Below are 15,235 nucleotides of genomic sequence, written 5' to 3' on the forward strand. Positions count from 1 at the left end.
AATAATTAAACATTGTGACATGACGTGTCTGACGGATCAAATGAGGAGGAGGAGGAGGAGGAATCACTCTTTCCAGAAACAGAGCCACCGGTTGCACACTGCCAGAAAAGAATAAGATATATGTGACTGTTTTACATGTTGGAAAAATACATGTGCATGAGTATATTAAGAAGCAAAATGACCTTTCTTGGCCTCTCATGTCACATTTTCTCTTCTGCTTTTATCATTTTTAAATATGAGGAACCAAAGTGCTCATATGTTTAAGTAAGATCCTGCTTCTTTTCACAAGAACAGAGTTTATCACAGGTCATGTTTAGTTCATCCCAGTGATGTCAAAATGTCTTTTTTACTTCACATCCACATTTTCTCCTCAGTGAAGATTTATTTTTTAAAGCCACTGTTCATTACGAGTCTGTGTCTGTGCTCACGCAGAAGTAACAGCTAGTTATTTATGTTCAGTATTTTATTAATATTGACCTCTTTGAGTCTTCATAAATGTTCGTGTGACAGTAAATGAAAAGGAAAAATGAAAAAATACATGTATGTGTAGAGCAGGTTGAAAGTTCTGGAAACAAAAAGGAAGTTGCTGCTGATTCCAGAGTCAAGAATGAAACTGACAGAATATTTCTCATTTTAAAGTGTGATAAGTCAAACACATGTATTTTGTTTATGAGTGAGGAAGGAGGTTTGTGTTCCTGTTTGTCAGGATTCAAACTCTCACAGTAAGAAACAAAAATAGTGACAATCACAAGAGTTTATTCAAGAAGTTATCTCATTGACTACAAAATCAGTCCTGACCTCACAGGACAAGTTATTGTTGTTTAAAAAAAAAAAAAGAAAATCTGCACATTTCAAAGATATATTTCACACATTATATAATATTTGCAAAATCTGAAACTTTCCCTCTCTTTACCTTCCTCCTGTCCACTCTATGTCTCAGTCTGGACCACCTTCCCTCCCCCGTCTTTCAACACTCTCAGCCGTCGCTTCCTCACCACCCGGCTCCCCCTCGGTGGGCTCCCCCTCAGTCCGGGCCTCGGTCTGAACCGGGCCAGGCTTGGCACCTCCCCTCTCAGGCTCAGAGCCCGGCCTCCTCTCGCCCCCTCCTCCCCCTCCTCTCGGTAGCCGTGGAGACGGAGGAAAGGTTCCAGGGTTGCTAGGCGATGGCTGAGCTCGGTGATGCGCCGGTGCAGCAGGGAGACTTCTCTGAACAGGTCGTTGACGGACTCGGACAGAGGGCGCACCCTGCAGGAGGAACAGAGGAGCTTCAACTTCAGAGAGACACTAAAACACTGTCGCTTGAAAACACGCTGACAGCTGGAAACAGCTGCTAAAGATTTGAAGTGAATATTGAGTAGATGATTGACCGTCATTACTGTTCTGGTTTCTTATTTGCAACACTCTCATTCATTCTCTTATCAACATATGAAGTCAAATAACTTACTAACAACAGACGGGCAGTTGGTTTCATGTTTGTCTTAAAACAGTCAGGAACACAAATGAACATTGAAACCTGTTTTTCTTGCTGTAATCATTCCTCCTGTTCATACTGACCATTAGAAGATCCCTTCATAATGACCTTACAATGGAAGTGATGGAGGACAAAATCCACAGTCTGAAGCTAATATGAAGCTTCAGCGTCCAAACGAGTCAAATCCAGTAGATATCTTTCAACGTTACAGTCTTTTTAGTGCCAAAGTTCCTCTTTTTGTTACTATACTTCCACCTGCAGCTCAACAGGGAAACACTGTCCGAGGAAACACAAAGAGGGAATTTGATGCTAAAAAGACTGTAAATGTGTCAGATATCCACTTGATATGACTAACTCAGACTGCTGAAGCTGAATAGAAGCTTCAGATAAATTTTTAAATGCATTTTTGTACAGAATGACTGTGGACACACTGTGGATTTTGTCCTCCATCACTTCCATTGAAAGCACATTTGAGGGAGATAATTGAACAGCCAGTATGAACAGGAGGAATTTCTCCTATCAGGATCCCCTTTAGTCTCATCATGAAGAACAGCCTCTGTGATACTCGGAGACCAACAAAACTGATTGCAGTAGAAATATTTGCAGAAAAGAAATCATCAGATGTATAATTATAGTCACTAAAAATGTGTTTCAGAAAGTGTTGGAGTGGAATGAAGAGTTTTTCGGAGCTGTGAGAGGATGAGATGGTGTTAAAGTTACCTGGAGTAGTCAGGCAGCAGTGTGCTGGGCTGTGAGTGCAGCAGAGTCTTGATCTCATTGAAAATGCGTTTTCCCCAGGCGTCTAAAACTCTGGTCACACTGCGTACCGAGGCCACGTTGACTCTATCAGCTGAAATGAAAACATGACATCATCGGGCTTTGATTTACACAGAAAACAGCCTCAAACTATCAGGAATATTGGAGACTCAGAGAAGCACATGTGTTATAATTACCTTATCGCCGTCATCTCTCTAGAATTTATTCGTCATGAATCATAAACTGCTGCATTTCATTCACTTCACTTGTGAATTATTTCTTATAATTCACAGCTTCAAACATTTTGTCACACAGTGATTTATGACACTCTGTGTCTGGAAACCAGAAAAGATCAAAAACAGGCTCATGATTTACCTCCCTCTCTGTAGTTCCAGTACCCATAATCCAGTTCGTTCTCCTCCTCGCTGCTGACTGAACGGGCCCCAGTTGCCATGGAAACCACCATCAGCACCATCAACAGAGCGGGAGGAGCCATGACGAGCAGAGCAGACACTCCTCCTTAAAAAAAACAAAACAAACAAAAAAAGAATGAAAAAATGAAAAACAAACTTCACAAAAATGAAAAACTTCATAAAACATGAATTAAAAACAGAAAGGACGAAGTGAAAAAGTGATGAAACACAGACTTCAGTTTTCTCCTCATACAGCAGCGTGCAGATGTGCACAAACATCTGTCTCCAGTCCACATTTACTAGTTCTGTGCTTTTAATACAGTTCTGAAGTGCTTCTACTTTCAAATGTTATTAGTATTTGTGTTTTCTTTGACTTTATACTTCTACTTCTCTACATTTATAGATAATATTAATTCTGTGATGTTTTCAAATGATGATTTTAGGGACAAATGAGTTTAAATAGTATGATGCACTGTTCTAAAATAAACTTAAAATAAACTCCAGCTCAGCCAACTATAATATTGCCAAATACAACATTCAAGTCCTGCTTATTGAATAAAGATCCAATAATAATGTTGACAGTTACAGAGTCTAATTCTGCATAATACTAATAATACTTTTGTCCTTTTATACTTTTGCTTCAGTAAAATGAACTTTCTTGCTACTTGTGTTGCTGATCTGAATACGTCTTCCACTGCTGCCTTCAAACACACACACATCCATATATCAATAAAACAACACTGTGATTAAAACTATTACTACATTTGATAAAGGACTTTTATCTGAAATACAATTATTTGAACTAAAGACCTGAAGAAAATCGTCTTTTTGTGACGTCGGCTCTGTGTGTCTGAGTTATGTGAAGAGAATGATCACAGTCCAATCTGATCATTTTACTCCATTTTACTCCAAACTTATGACTTCAGGTTTGAGTAGAAAAAAAACCCACCAGCGAGGTGAAGGCAGGCGACCCAGAAAAAGAGCAGGATTGCATCCATATGACAAAGTCTGTGAATCATACTGGACAATAATAAGCCGATGACTCATTGTTTGGGTATTAAAGACGTTTTCTTGGGAATTGGGAAGCTGTTCAAAGGCGCAGAGAAAATCAGCCGTACAATAACCTGATGCAGCTTGTTCCACATCTGGCAAAACCCTTGACCAGTTGCTCCTCACTAGATGATTTTTTTTTTTATTTCTGCTAAAATAACTGGATAGTCACTTTCATCTTTGCAAATTGACTGTACTGGTCTCAACTAAAAGCTGAGCAAATGAGCCAATACTCACAACTTGAAATGATGATGATGATGCTTCAAGTCTCAGCAGGAAGTCCTTCTTCTGTGTGGTTTGAATACCAGCTGCTTCTCTCCGTTCTGTCACTGCCGCGCACTTTTCTCCTGATTTCTTCCCCTCTCTCTCTCTTTCTCTCTCTCTCTCTCTCGTTTTCTCTGATGCTCTCTCCACCCTCGGCTCGCAGCTGTAATATAATTAGGACGAGAGTGTGCAGGTCCAGTGCAGGGACGCTTAAAAAACTCTTCTTCTGTGGAGAGCTGTCGTATCTTCACATCCCAACACTCTCCCAACTTTTACTTTCTGTCTCTCCTTCCCACTCGCACTATGACATCCAGCTGCTGCCAGATGTGTGGCACGTCCTCCTCTTTCAGATATGTCTCATAATTGACTCTGTTTTCGTCTCTTCTCCTCCTCTTAACTCCCTTTATGGAACAGACAGGTATATATCAGCAGCTGTACATGTAACCTCGCTCTGCTAGCAGGATCAGGTTTCTAGAGTAATGCACTGTGGTCTCCTCGAAACTTGAGTTATGGAGCTTTTCATCTGTCTTTGCTTCCCATCGTCTGCCCTTTACACCCTCACAAAAAGCAGTGCAGCTCTGAGTCGTCTCCATGAAAATACTGGAGAGTGATTTTTTTAAAGTTTGAAGGAGCAATAACCAGAAACTGAGAGTATTTACTATCATACTTTGTTCAGGAGAGCAAGACGTCGTACTTCACTGAAGTATTTTTCTGCTACTTTAAACTTTCACTCCACTTTCTTTCAGAAGGAAACATTTTACTTCTCACTCCAGTAAATTATTTGACAACAATAGTCAAGATTCACATGCAAACATATGATCGGTATATAAGATATATATTTTTTATAGATTAAATTACCCCACAGTATGTTAAGTAGTTAGACAGCCAATAATAATAAAACAATATGCAGCATACACACTCTGAAACTGGCTAATCTGCATTTTGAATATTACTACTTTTAATACTTTAAGAATACGTTTCAGACATTATAAAATACTCCTTTATCATGTATTCAAAATGTTACTTAAGTAAAAGTAAAGAAGTATTAAATGTACCTGAAGTATCTTTAGTGGCTCCTGTCATTTATATTATTATATTACTGGATTGTTATTATTGATGCATTAACATCATCAACAAGTGTTAATGTTACAGCACATTCAGATGGTTCACTTATAAAATGCATCATGTTTTATAAACTCATCATATGTTTTTGAGGTTCAAGATTCACTTTATTGTCCCTCTAAAACTCTGGAGGCTGATACAGAAATATCATCCTGATGAAGATATAAACTAACAGAGAAAACTCGACTTTTTAAACAGCTAAATGGCCAAATAACACACAGTATGATGAGAATACTAAAACTAAACTAATTCAACTGAAGCTCAGGAGAATAAAGTGTTTATGCATAAAATTAAGCTCAAGTATAAGTATCTCAAAGATGAAGTACAGTATTTGAGTAAAAATACTTACTTTCAGGAGACATTAGAGATCTGATCAACTTCAAAAAATCAAACAAAAAAACATTTTCCTCTCTGCCCCATTTACCTCATATAATACCACATGTTATTATATCTGGTTAAAAAAGTCAAAAAATCAGTGATGCTCTCCTCATTTAGATCCAAGATGTTTACATAGATTATTTCAAGCTAAAGATCAACCTGTTCATCTATCAGTGTTTATATAATGAGTAAAGGATTTGTGTAATTTTCTCCTCAGTTTGGAGGAGAGACGAGGAGACGGGATATAAAAATGGAATGAATTATTCTTTATTGACTGTCTTCCAGATGTTATTCCAGCTCTCCTTCTTTCTCTCTGCATGTCTGTTTTCATGCTGTGGCTGAGGTGAGGTCAGAGTTGGCCACTAATACAGCCAGAGAGAAAATGGTGAAAAAGTCAAGTGGAGAGGCAGAAGGAAGAAAGGCGTCGAGGGAGAAAGAAAAACAGACAGACAAATGGGGTTAAATGATAATAACCACCGCACCTCAACATCTGCATGCCTCTCTGAGAGTGATTCCACAGAGAATTACTGCGGTGAAGAAGTCACACTACCAGAGACAGCTGGTTCACATTAACAACAGGCAATTTGTCACCTTCAGCTGAACTCCTGCCTCTCTCTCTCTCTCTCTCTCTCTCTCTCTCTCTCTCTCTCTCTCTCTCTCTCTCTCTCTCTCTCTCTCTCTCTCTCTCTCTCTCTCTCTCTCTCTCTCTGTCTCTCTCTCTCTCTCTCTCTCTCTCTCTTTCAACATACTTGAGTCTTTTAAACAACCACATGATGAGGCATGTGCTTGTTGCTCACACTTAGTTCTCCAACACTGTCTCACTGTGTAGTGGAGAAAAGCCAACATTGCACTTCACTTCACAACCAGAAGCTGATGTAATGCAGTAATGCAACCAAAAATACCTCCTCTTAACACAACTCACAGCAAGTTAGGAGCTGTTTTTGTACAATATCTAAGCTTCTTGTAAATAATGTTTTCAGCCTTTAATCTTAAATGCCATGAGTCAAACAGAGCTCTTTTTTTTATTCTTGCTTTGACTCTTTTAGTGATCCCAGTGACTCAGTTTCAAAAAATATAGAAAATCTGAATTTTGAGGAAGTGGCTTTGCCAGAAACAGGAACCCAAACACTACAGTTTAGTATGTACCAAGAAAAGCTGAGAAACACTGAAGGGTCACACAGAACAAGCACACTGAAGAGGACTAGATGTAGACGACTCTGAATACCTACAAAAACATGACACCTCAACGATCTGGGTTTCTTTCTTTCATGTTGACTTGGATATTTGTATTTTTCATCCCTTCTGTGCACTCTGGGAAGTGTGTTCAAAGTAAGCCATTCGACATTCTTGATTTTAATTGGACAAGTATCCATTAGTCATTCTAGTTGACATCATGCTACTGTGTGTAACCTTGTAATATCTATCCTATATTATTTTGTACGCTATATACTGTCTTTATCTGTATTATTCTTTATCATTTGTATTATGTTTTTTGTGTAGTACTGTGCTGTAATATGTTTTAATGGTGACAAGGGACTGCAGATAAGGTAACTCCAGTACAGTGCATCAAACGGCAACATTTATGTTTAAAACCGTCCTTTCAAACAAAATTAAAAGAAAGAAACAACTTGCGTATGATGGGCTATATTTTAACTGACTATGAACGCTTTCAGTTTTAACTCTTGGATGTGTTTGCACCCAAATATGTTTCGATATTCATATTTCTTTGATGTCATATTCTCCTCTGTGTTATGTCCCTTCACAGATATATGCCTGAAAGACATTGTCTTTGTGGCCCTCGCAGGCGAAAATCTCACAATTAATTATCAGTTGACGAAACCAGCAAACCAAAGCAGAGACAGCTTGACTTGCTACAACCAGTCCAACGGGCAGATATATAACCATGACATCCCTGCGACAGCTAACAGTCAAACAACGGTTAATGAGACATTTGTGCTGAAAAGCCTTAAAAAACCTGATAATTCAGGGGAATATTATTGCCAATATGGACCAGCCAAAGTTTACTGGTTTCTTCGAGTGAGAGGTGAGTAAGAAAAGAAGAAAATGTTGAAAGAAAGATGTAAATGAAAAGGATCTTTAGGGTAGTAAAGTATCATAAAGAACTTGTGACATCTGTGAAACATGTTTCTTCAGTTTTGTCATTGAATGTGCTTTTCAAATTGAAGATGATTATAAGGTGTGAGCTTCCTGTGATCTCATGTATATGCAAATACACGTATGTTATGATGAGTTTGTAATCTTAGAACACTTAAACAAGTAGTGTCTGCACACCGTAGGGTAGTGATAACCAACCATTTTTATTTGTGATCCCTTAAATTAATGTCCACTTGCCACCTTGTCAGAGGTGGTGAAGACCCAACAAATGCTATGCAACACAAAGTAATGTTCATCCCTATTCACTTTCTACAGGATGCCAGTGAATCCCCTCTCAAAGCATTGTGGGATAGTAGACGAAGTAATGCCGAAGTAATGGGGGGGGGGGGGTGCACACACATTTTCTAAAATAAATAGTTGCACCCACCGATAGCCTTGGAGTCACACCATTTGAATTTCCTAAATTTGCTACTTTGGTTGTATTTCATATTTGTAGCAGGTTGTTAAGAAGTGAAGCAAGATAGAAACAATGTATAGTTTGTTAAAAGGGGACATAACATGCCTTTGTGATTTTATGTCATTTATATACTGTTATAATGTCAGATGTCTGTGTTAAACATGGTCAAACTTCACCTGAGGTGAACGTAAAGATGCTGCCTTCAACTCATTTGCAAGTTTTCAAAGTTACCTCTACTTCTGACGCCCACAACCTGCCGTCCATTCTGTGGCCTTTGTTGCCAAAGTCAGTCCATGAGTTCATGTTGTCCACTCGCATGGTCAGATTGGATTTGGGCTTAAATATGTACAGATGTATTTGAGAAGTTTATATTTTGAGGAAAGAAAGGGGAAAAGAAGCACTACTGTTTGTTTATGTAGCCTCCTGAACCGCCAAAAGTCTTCTGAGTGCAGTTTCCAGGAACTAACCAATCAGAACACAGTGGGCTCGTCGGGAGGCGGGCAGACAGGAGCTAAAACGGCCTTTTAGAGACAGAGGCTGAACTGAGGAGCTACATAAAGGGCCAGTATAAGATAAATATCATGCAAAGATATTCTAGTAGAGCTCCAGACTAAAAATGTAAACCTGGAAATGTGCATGATATGTTAACTTTAAAGTTAGCTGAATTGATTGTATTATTATATATAGATGTAACTCCCAGTGATCGTGACTTTGCCAGTAGTGTGTTGACACTGCAGTTCTTTTTGCCGAATGGAAGTTGTCAGAAATTTGAATTACAACTCAAACACTGACAAAAACTGTTTTTCAGACTCTGCTGCTCATAACTACGGTTTTAACAATGTATGTAGTGATTGGCAGAAAAAACAGCAAAGTAAAAGTGATGTAGTGGTGCAATGAGAAACTGAGCCTGTGTGGATAAATGTCTGAAGATCATTACCATAGTTTCTGGGTATGTCCTCTGCCTTCAAAATTATAGATACAACCAAAAATCAAGTTCCTCTTTGCACAAAGTCACGTAAATCGTTGGAAGTTGCTCATTTACACATTTTTTCCAAACAAGCTAGTTACTAGTTAGTTGCTAGGGGGATGTTGCACCATTTGTTTGTGTCCCACGGGTCTTCATCATTAGTACTGAGCTGTGGGAGTGATTGTTCTGTCTCTGATCATTTCTTTGAAATTACATTTAGAGGTTGCAAAAGGTGAACGTTTCCAGTTTTTCTCAAGAAAAAGTCCAATCTTCTGAGAAAAAAGAAACGTCATTTTTTTTACATGTTTTTCTTTCATATCAGTTTTTATGACTCTTCAGAACCACTGTCAAAATCCTTTAATGGACTAATACAGATGTTGACAATATATTCAGTTAATCACAATATATGAAAAATGTCCACTGATCTCAAACATCTTTACTGAGTCGCCAGTAAACTACTTGCTTCACAGATGAAGAACTTCTGATGTCCAGTTATGATGCATTCCTGGCACAGACTGACATAGAAAGGTGTGTGTTTTCCAGATGGCGGCTACAAGGCAAACACGATGTATGATTACACAGAATCAATCACACTGTCCATCTTCACTGCTGTGCTGCTGGTTTTCAGTGTGGCTGGCTCGGTGTATGTCTTCAGAGGACATTGGGTAAGATGTGTCTCGTTCATAACCTGCCAGGAGTTATGAAACATCTTGTTGCAATGTTACAGTGTTGCTGTGTGACAGACTTTAACTGTGGTGTTATGAGGCTTGTAATGCTGGCCGACAGTGTTGTAGATGAGCTCAGTTTCAGTATTTTCCTCGTGGGGATCAATGAAGTTTTAGTATTTTAAAACACTTAGTTTCTGAAGCTCCTGTTGAAGTGGAGTCCCATCACCTCAATGTTCAAATCTCACTTCTCAGTGCTCAAGTCCTGTGTAACCTCAGAGAAACAATCCACACTAAGTAAAGAACATTTCATTAAATATATGTTCAGGATGTTTTAAGTTATTGTTGAAGTTATTTTCCAATGTAGCCAGCTGATGCTCTATCACCAGTGTTTTCAGCTAATTGGCAACAGATATGTTGCAAATTGTCAATTAGAGCTGCAACTATTTTCAGTCTCATTTTAGATTACGTTCACAATCAATCAATTAATCAAAAACATTTGTGAAAAATGACAATCACACATTCCGAGAGCCAAAGGTGACATCTTCAAATGTCTTGTTTTTTCTGGCCAAAAACAGTCCAAAACCATTAAGACAATTTAAAATATTACAGAACTCAGAGAAGCAGAAAATATTCACATTTTAGAAGCTGGAATCAGAAAATAATCGTCATTCTGCTTGATTTAACAATTGTCTTTTTCTTAATGTCTTGAACACTGTAAGGTTGGCCTACACTGTTATCCAGAACATCAGTGTATTTCATAGTTTTTTTTTTCTAATGATGCATTAAATTATCATTTTTAGAAAGAAAAGATCACTGAATGTGTCAACAGTGGCAGAAAACGAAAGCAGAACCAAGAAGAAAGGAAGGAGGGAGAGGAGGGAGAGGACCATGTTGATGTACCAACAGCTTCATCTACGTCTTTCTACGCTGTAAGAACCTTTCTGTTTATCAGTACAGATAGATACATTTCATTCTTCTGCATATGTATTATCCCTCATCTCCACTTACAACCACGTGTTTATATATTTTTATATTTTTTGGAAACTGATGTGAAAAATGTTCTCTAGAGTCTTGAGCCTCGGCCCAGGTCCATTTATGATGTGCTGGACCGCTCAGCTGCCAACAGCGAGCCAGACAAAGGAAAAGCTGCACCCAAAACAAAGGAAACCCCAAAAACGGTTAGTGTGATCTTTTGGCACTTTGTCACATCTTCTGTTATCAGTGTAAAAACCTACAGTTGCTGACTTGTCTTCTACTCCCTCCATAGATGGCGAAAACCACACAAAAACAGGATGAAGGTGTATTTGAGTCTGTCTATGAGAACTTCTGAATCATCAACAAACTTGGTTCAAAAGATTGTGATATTTATGTCAGCTTATTTTGCTTTGTTGTGTCACTGTGTAGTGGTAGAAGAAGTATTTAAACTCTTTACTCAAGTAAAAGTCGCAAAACCACGATGCAAAAATGCTGTTACATGTAAAAGTAATTCACTTAAAATGTTACTTAAGTAAAACTGCAAAAAAGCTAAATGTACAGTAAGTATTTATAGTCTCATTGTTACATCATTATATATTATAGGATTGGATTATTATTACTGATGCAGTGACATGCAAGCAGCATTTTAATGTTGTAGCTGGTTGCCATGGAGTGGCTGTTTGCTGTGGTTTACTTATTATATAGCAATGCATCATATTTTACATATTCATTACAGGTTTTTAAAATCTGAATATGCAAGTAACTAGTAACTACAGCTATCAAATAAATGTTGTGGATTAATATATACAATAAGATTTTAAAAAAAGTAATGCATTTCCCAATGAATATATAGTGAAGTAGAAGTATAAAGTTGCAGAAGCAAAGAACCTCAGAACTGTACTTAGGTGCAGTACGTGAGTAAATGTACATAGTTGATTTTTACTAACTACAGAAATTGTAAAAATAAATCTTTCTCTGCCACCTGTCTCAGTCTGGTTTCTTAAAAGCTCGCCATCCCTGCGTAGCAGTAACATCACTCCTTATTTGGGCATTTCCTTCTCTGATAAGTTCCACCCTTAGTAAACGTCAACCAATGAAATTGTGATGTATGGATTCTACGAGCCAATGCCAACGCTCCTGTCAAGTCGGACTTCCTGGTTTATTTTAGTTGTTTTTCCTGTATTGATCATGGCTGCAGAAGGAGATTTTCTGGCGAGATACCGCGCTGTATCAAATAAACTGAAAAAGTAAGGCTATCAGTTACATTATCTCTAACAGAAACAGGACTGATTATAAGGTTTAGTGTAAATTTACTTTGCAATAATGTTACAGATAAGCGATACAGCTAGCTAACGATAACTGCCACTTACGTTACCTTTCCTGTCAGTGTCACGGTTAACCCGGTTTTGTGTGTGTGGATGTGCTTTTACTGTATTCTTTAGAGCTAATAAAATTAGATAGACTGTACTGGTACCATCCAGGTTTATAAAACACAGTAACTAAGGTGTTGCTGTTGTATTTGGCAGCTAACGTTTACAAGCTACAGCTCAGTTAGCAAAACAAGCTAAGCTTACCGTGCAGCGATGCTTAATCAATCCTCTCTTAAAGCTGATTAACTCGACGTTTAATTAGTTGGATTTACGATAGCTTGATAACGAGTTACTTAACGCTAACTGTGAAATTTTAGAAAACTGACAGGCTTGTTTTTCCTTGTCACAGACGTTTTCTTCGGAAGCCCAATGTAGCGGAGGCAAGTGAACAGTTTGGTAAGTAACGTAAAAATGACCGTATTCAGATTATGCACTAAATAACACCAACCAGCCTTTCTTCCAGCTCTGCGTTAGTTAAGGATAGGTCCACAATGTGTCAAGTCTGTCTTAAAACAACAGTCAGGTGTCCACATGAGCAGTGAAAGAGGTTTTCTTTGCTGTAATTATTCGTCCTGTTCATACTGGCTATTAAAAGATCCCCAAATGTGCTTTCAATGTAAGTGATGGGGGACAAAATCCACAGTGTGTCCACACCGTCATTTTGTGCAGAAATGCATTTAAATTCAGCAGTCTGAGTTAGTCATATCAAGTGGATATCTGCCACATTTACAGTCTTGTTAGCATCAAATTCCCTCTTTGTGTTTCCCTGTTGAGCCACGGTGGAAGTACAGAAACAAAAAGAGGAACTTTGGCACTAAAAAGACTGTAACGTTAAAAGACATCTACTTGATATGACTAATTTGGATGGTTGGAGCTTCATATTAGTTTCAGATAAACTTTTAAGTACATTTTTGCACAGAAGGAGGCTTGTTGATTTTGTCCCCCATCACTTTGTAAGTTCATTATGAAGGGATCTTCTAATGGCCAGTATGAACAAGAGGAGTGATTAGAGCAAGAGAAACCTGTTTCAATGTTAATTTGGGCACCAGACTGTTGTTTTAAAACAGACTGGAAAAATTGTGAATGCGTCCTTTAAACTGTTTCTTGTCAGTTTATATCTCATTTGTTCTTGTTCTGTCCTCTCAGGTCAGTTAGCCAAGGAGCTGAAGCAGCAAGACTGCCTGCAATATGCTGCCTTCTGTAACCTGGCCATGGCTCGGTAAGAGGACTCTAAGTTAATGCGCACTCACACCCTTTGTATCAGATTTATCTGAAGAATTTCAGTGTATAGATACACTATTAAAAGGACAGGGTCATAATTTTCAAGTCTGTCTCAAAACAATAGTCAGGTGCCCAAATGAACACCAAAAATTCCTTGCTGTAGTCATTCCTCCTGTTCATACTGGCTATTAAAAGATCCATTCTTCATGCACTTTCAATATAAATGATGGGGGACAAAGTCCACAGTCCTCATTTTGTGCAAAAATATATTCAAACATTTATCTTAAGTGTATATGAGGCTTCACCCATCCAAATTAGTCAAGTCTTCCAGGGTTACAACCTCTCAAATAAACTATCCAGGGAAACACAAAGAGGGAAATTTGTACTAAACACAAACAGACAGTGATATTTCATACAGTAGTGTGCGGCAACAGTTTGGGAAAGGCTCTTTCCTGTGTCTGCCTCCATGCACAAAATGAGGTTCATAAAGAAATGGTTTTCCCAGTTTGGTGTTGAAGAGCTTGACTAGCCTGCACAGAGCCCTGACCTCAACCCCTTTAATCACCATTGAGACTACTGTGAGCCTCATGTGGCTGGATGGGAAAAATCTCTGCAGCCAGGTTCCAAAATCTTGTGTTAAGTATTCCCAGAAGAATAGAGGCAAGTTAATGGCTTGAAATGAGTTTCACAACAACCTCATGTTAAGTGAAGTAAATGAAAAGAATGTAGATGCATTTAAACATGAGGTACCCTATTTAGGATAGCCTGCCTCTGGAATATGTGGTAGTTTTGTCTGGGATTAACAAAGAAAAGTAATTTGGTTTGTGCATTGGAGTGATAGTTCTGTGGCTTAAACTTAAACTTGTCTAATAGATGTATGAAATACACCACTGATCAGAATCTGATAAAACTTGACGTCACATTACTGAGTTCTCGAATATTCAGAGTGACGACAGTAGAGTCAAAAGTTTGCTACGTTATCTTTACATTAATCAAGTAATTTGTTCATTCACCACTCACATGTCTTATCATATCATGTTGCACAATTTTAGAAATCTTGACAGTTTTTAGCTCAAAAAAATACTGATTGGTTCAGACAGATTGCTACATTGTCATTTAAAAAATTTAAAAATGAGTAATCTCTATAAACATATGCTGCATATAAATGCACAATCTGTAGGCAACGGGACAAGATTTTGGTACCAGAAGCGTTCTGGTTTCCGTTTGTAGTCCGAGTGCTATTGACACATTTGAGCGGGCTTTGGTTGGTTGCAGGTAAACTGTCCATGTTGAGAGCAGAAGAGGTGGAACGCATCGGCCAAAATGCAATCTCTGAACCCATCAACTATCTGTCTGATGACGATTTAGCCAAAATATTGGCCATTGCCCCCAGAGGCAAAATCGTCGTCAGACAGATAACCAATGGTTTCCAAGATTGAAAAATTAGTAAGACTTATGAACCAGTCAGTCAGATCATCTCGTAAATGTATAGTTTAATGAATGATGGCTCCTCTGTAGTTATTCCTGCCCAAACAATAAACCACCACAGGGTGACAGAGATGTTCCTAATTGGCACAGTGGGATCCTGTATCATTCATGGGCATGACAAGTTTACTGTTGTGTTCATCAGTGCCTCTGTTGTTATTACATATTCTGAACGTCTTGACTGCAGGTGTGAGCAGACTCTCTTCAACGCTCCTGGAGAGGCCCTGGCGTTAACCGATGCTGCCCGCCTCTTCCTCTCGTCTGAGAAGGAGAACAGGGCCCTGCAGGCTCCGGGCTTTGATGAGCACCTTCAGGCTGCACTCAACTGCTACAGCTTTGCCATCAAGGTACACTGTGATATCTAGTTTTCTGTTTTAGATGATATGTTTTAGTGTTAAAAGCATGTGTGTGTGGTATAAATATCTGTGATTTTTTGTTGAATATGTGAACAGATTGAAGTTATTGAGTATAGATTTTGTAGTAGCGTTCTGTGTTGTTACCATATCCATACAGAGACGGCAGG

The 15,235-nt window shown here is 38.5% G+C and overlaps 3 protein-coding genes across 8 annotated transcripts in view; 2 read left to right on the top strand and 1 right to left on the bottom strand.

Annotated features, from left to right (window-relative positions):
* On the bottom strand, window positions 1-12,346 carry si:ch211-243a20.3 (uncharacterized protein LOC100151507 homolog). Of its 5 annotated transcripts, none has more exons than XM_042430927.1 (5): window positions 5,426-5,675; window positions 2,603-2,746; window positions 2,192-2,321; window positions 914-1,245; window positions 1-98 (listed from the first exon to the last, which is right to left on the bottom strand). In XM_042430927.1, exons 1-4 carry the CDS (start codon window positions 5,436-5,438, stop codon window positions 930-932), a joined length of 603 nt encoding a protein of 200 aa, XP_042286861.1. In that variant the 5' UTR covers window positions 5,439-5,675; the 3' UTR covers window positions 1-98; window positions 914-929. The 5 variants fall into 5 exon arrangements, with proteins under 5 accessions (XP_042286861.1, XP_042286869.1, XP_042286875.1 ...); XM_042430935.1 differs by lacking the exons at window positions 1-98; window positions 5,426-5,675 and adding exons at window positions 3,928-4,355; window positions 12,211-12,346 and having other exon boundaries at window positions 737-1,245; XM_042430941.1 differs by lacking the exon at window positions 1-98 and adding an exon at window positions 3,928-4,355 and having other exon boundaries at window positions 737-1,245; window positions 5,426-5,671.
* Window positions 6,459-11,606, top strand: si:ch211-243a20.4. Of its 2 annotated transcripts, XM_042430908.1 has the most exons (6): window positions 6,459-6,783; window positions 7,220-7,498; window positions 9,537-9,658; window positions 10,462-10,590; window positions 10,729-10,839; window positions 10,929-11,606. In XM_042430908.1, exons 1-6 carry the CDS (start codon window positions 6,690-6,692, stop codon window positions 10,989-10,991), a joined length of 798 nt encoding a protein of 265 aa, XP_042286842.1. In that variant the 5' UTR covers window positions 6,459-6,689; the 3' UTR covers window positions 10,992-11,606. The 2 variants fall into 2 exon arrangements, with proteins under 2 accessions (XP_042286842.1, XP_042286834.1); XM_042430900.1 differs by lacking the exon at window positions 6,459-6,783 and having other exon boundaries at window positions 6,800-7,498.
* The window catches only part of f8a (coagulation factor VIII associated), a 9,172-nt gene continuing 5,708 nt past the window's right edge, over window positions 11,772-15,235 (top strand). Inside the window, exons 1-4 of the mRNA XM_042430887.1 lie at window positions 11,772-11,883; window positions 12,356-12,402; window positions 13,153-13,225; window positions 14,900-15,059. Coding sequence (XP_042286821.1) covers window positions 11,825-11,883; window positions 12,356-12,402; window positions 13,153-13,225; window positions 14,900-15,059 — 339 coding nt within the window. The 5' untranslated portion in view covers window positions 11,772-11,824. The remainder of the gene's footprint in view (window positions 11,884-12,355; window positions 12,403-13,152; window positions 13,226-14,899; window positions 15,060-15,235) is intronic.

Source organism: Thunnus maccoyii, chromosome 2 (assembly GCF_910596095.1).
Source record: "Thunnus maccoyii chromosome 2, fThuMac1.1, whole genome shotgun sequence".
In the NCBI taxonomy this organism is placed as follows: Eukaryota; Metazoa; Chordata; class Actinopteri; order Scombriformes; family Scombridae; genus Thunnus; species Thunnus maccoyii.

Bases quoted from the DNA above. Each gene is read 5' to 3' on its own strand.
- si:ch211-243a20.3 (XM_042430927.1), bottom strand. The intron at 2,322-2,602 runs GTAAATCATGAG...TTTTCATTTCAG, and splicing joins CTGGAACTACAGAGAGGGAG to CTGATAGAGTCAACGTGGCC. The intron at 1,246-2,191 runs GTAACTTTAACA...TTCCTCCTGCAG, and splicing joins CTGCTGCCTGACTACTCCAG to GGTGCGCCCTCTGTCCGAGT.
- si:ch211-243a20.4 (XM_042430900.1), top strand. From the start codon at position 7,114: ATGAACGCTTTCAGTTTTAACTCTTGGATGTGTTTGCACCCAAATATG. The intron at 10,591-10,728 runs GTAAGAACCTTT...AATGTTCTCTAG, and splicing joins CATCTACGTCTTTCTACGCT to AGTCTTGAGCCTCGGCCCAG. The intron at 10,840-10,928 runs GTTAGTGTGATC...CTCCCTCCATAG, and splicing joins CAAAGGAAACCCCAAAAACG to ATGGCGAAAACCACACAAAA.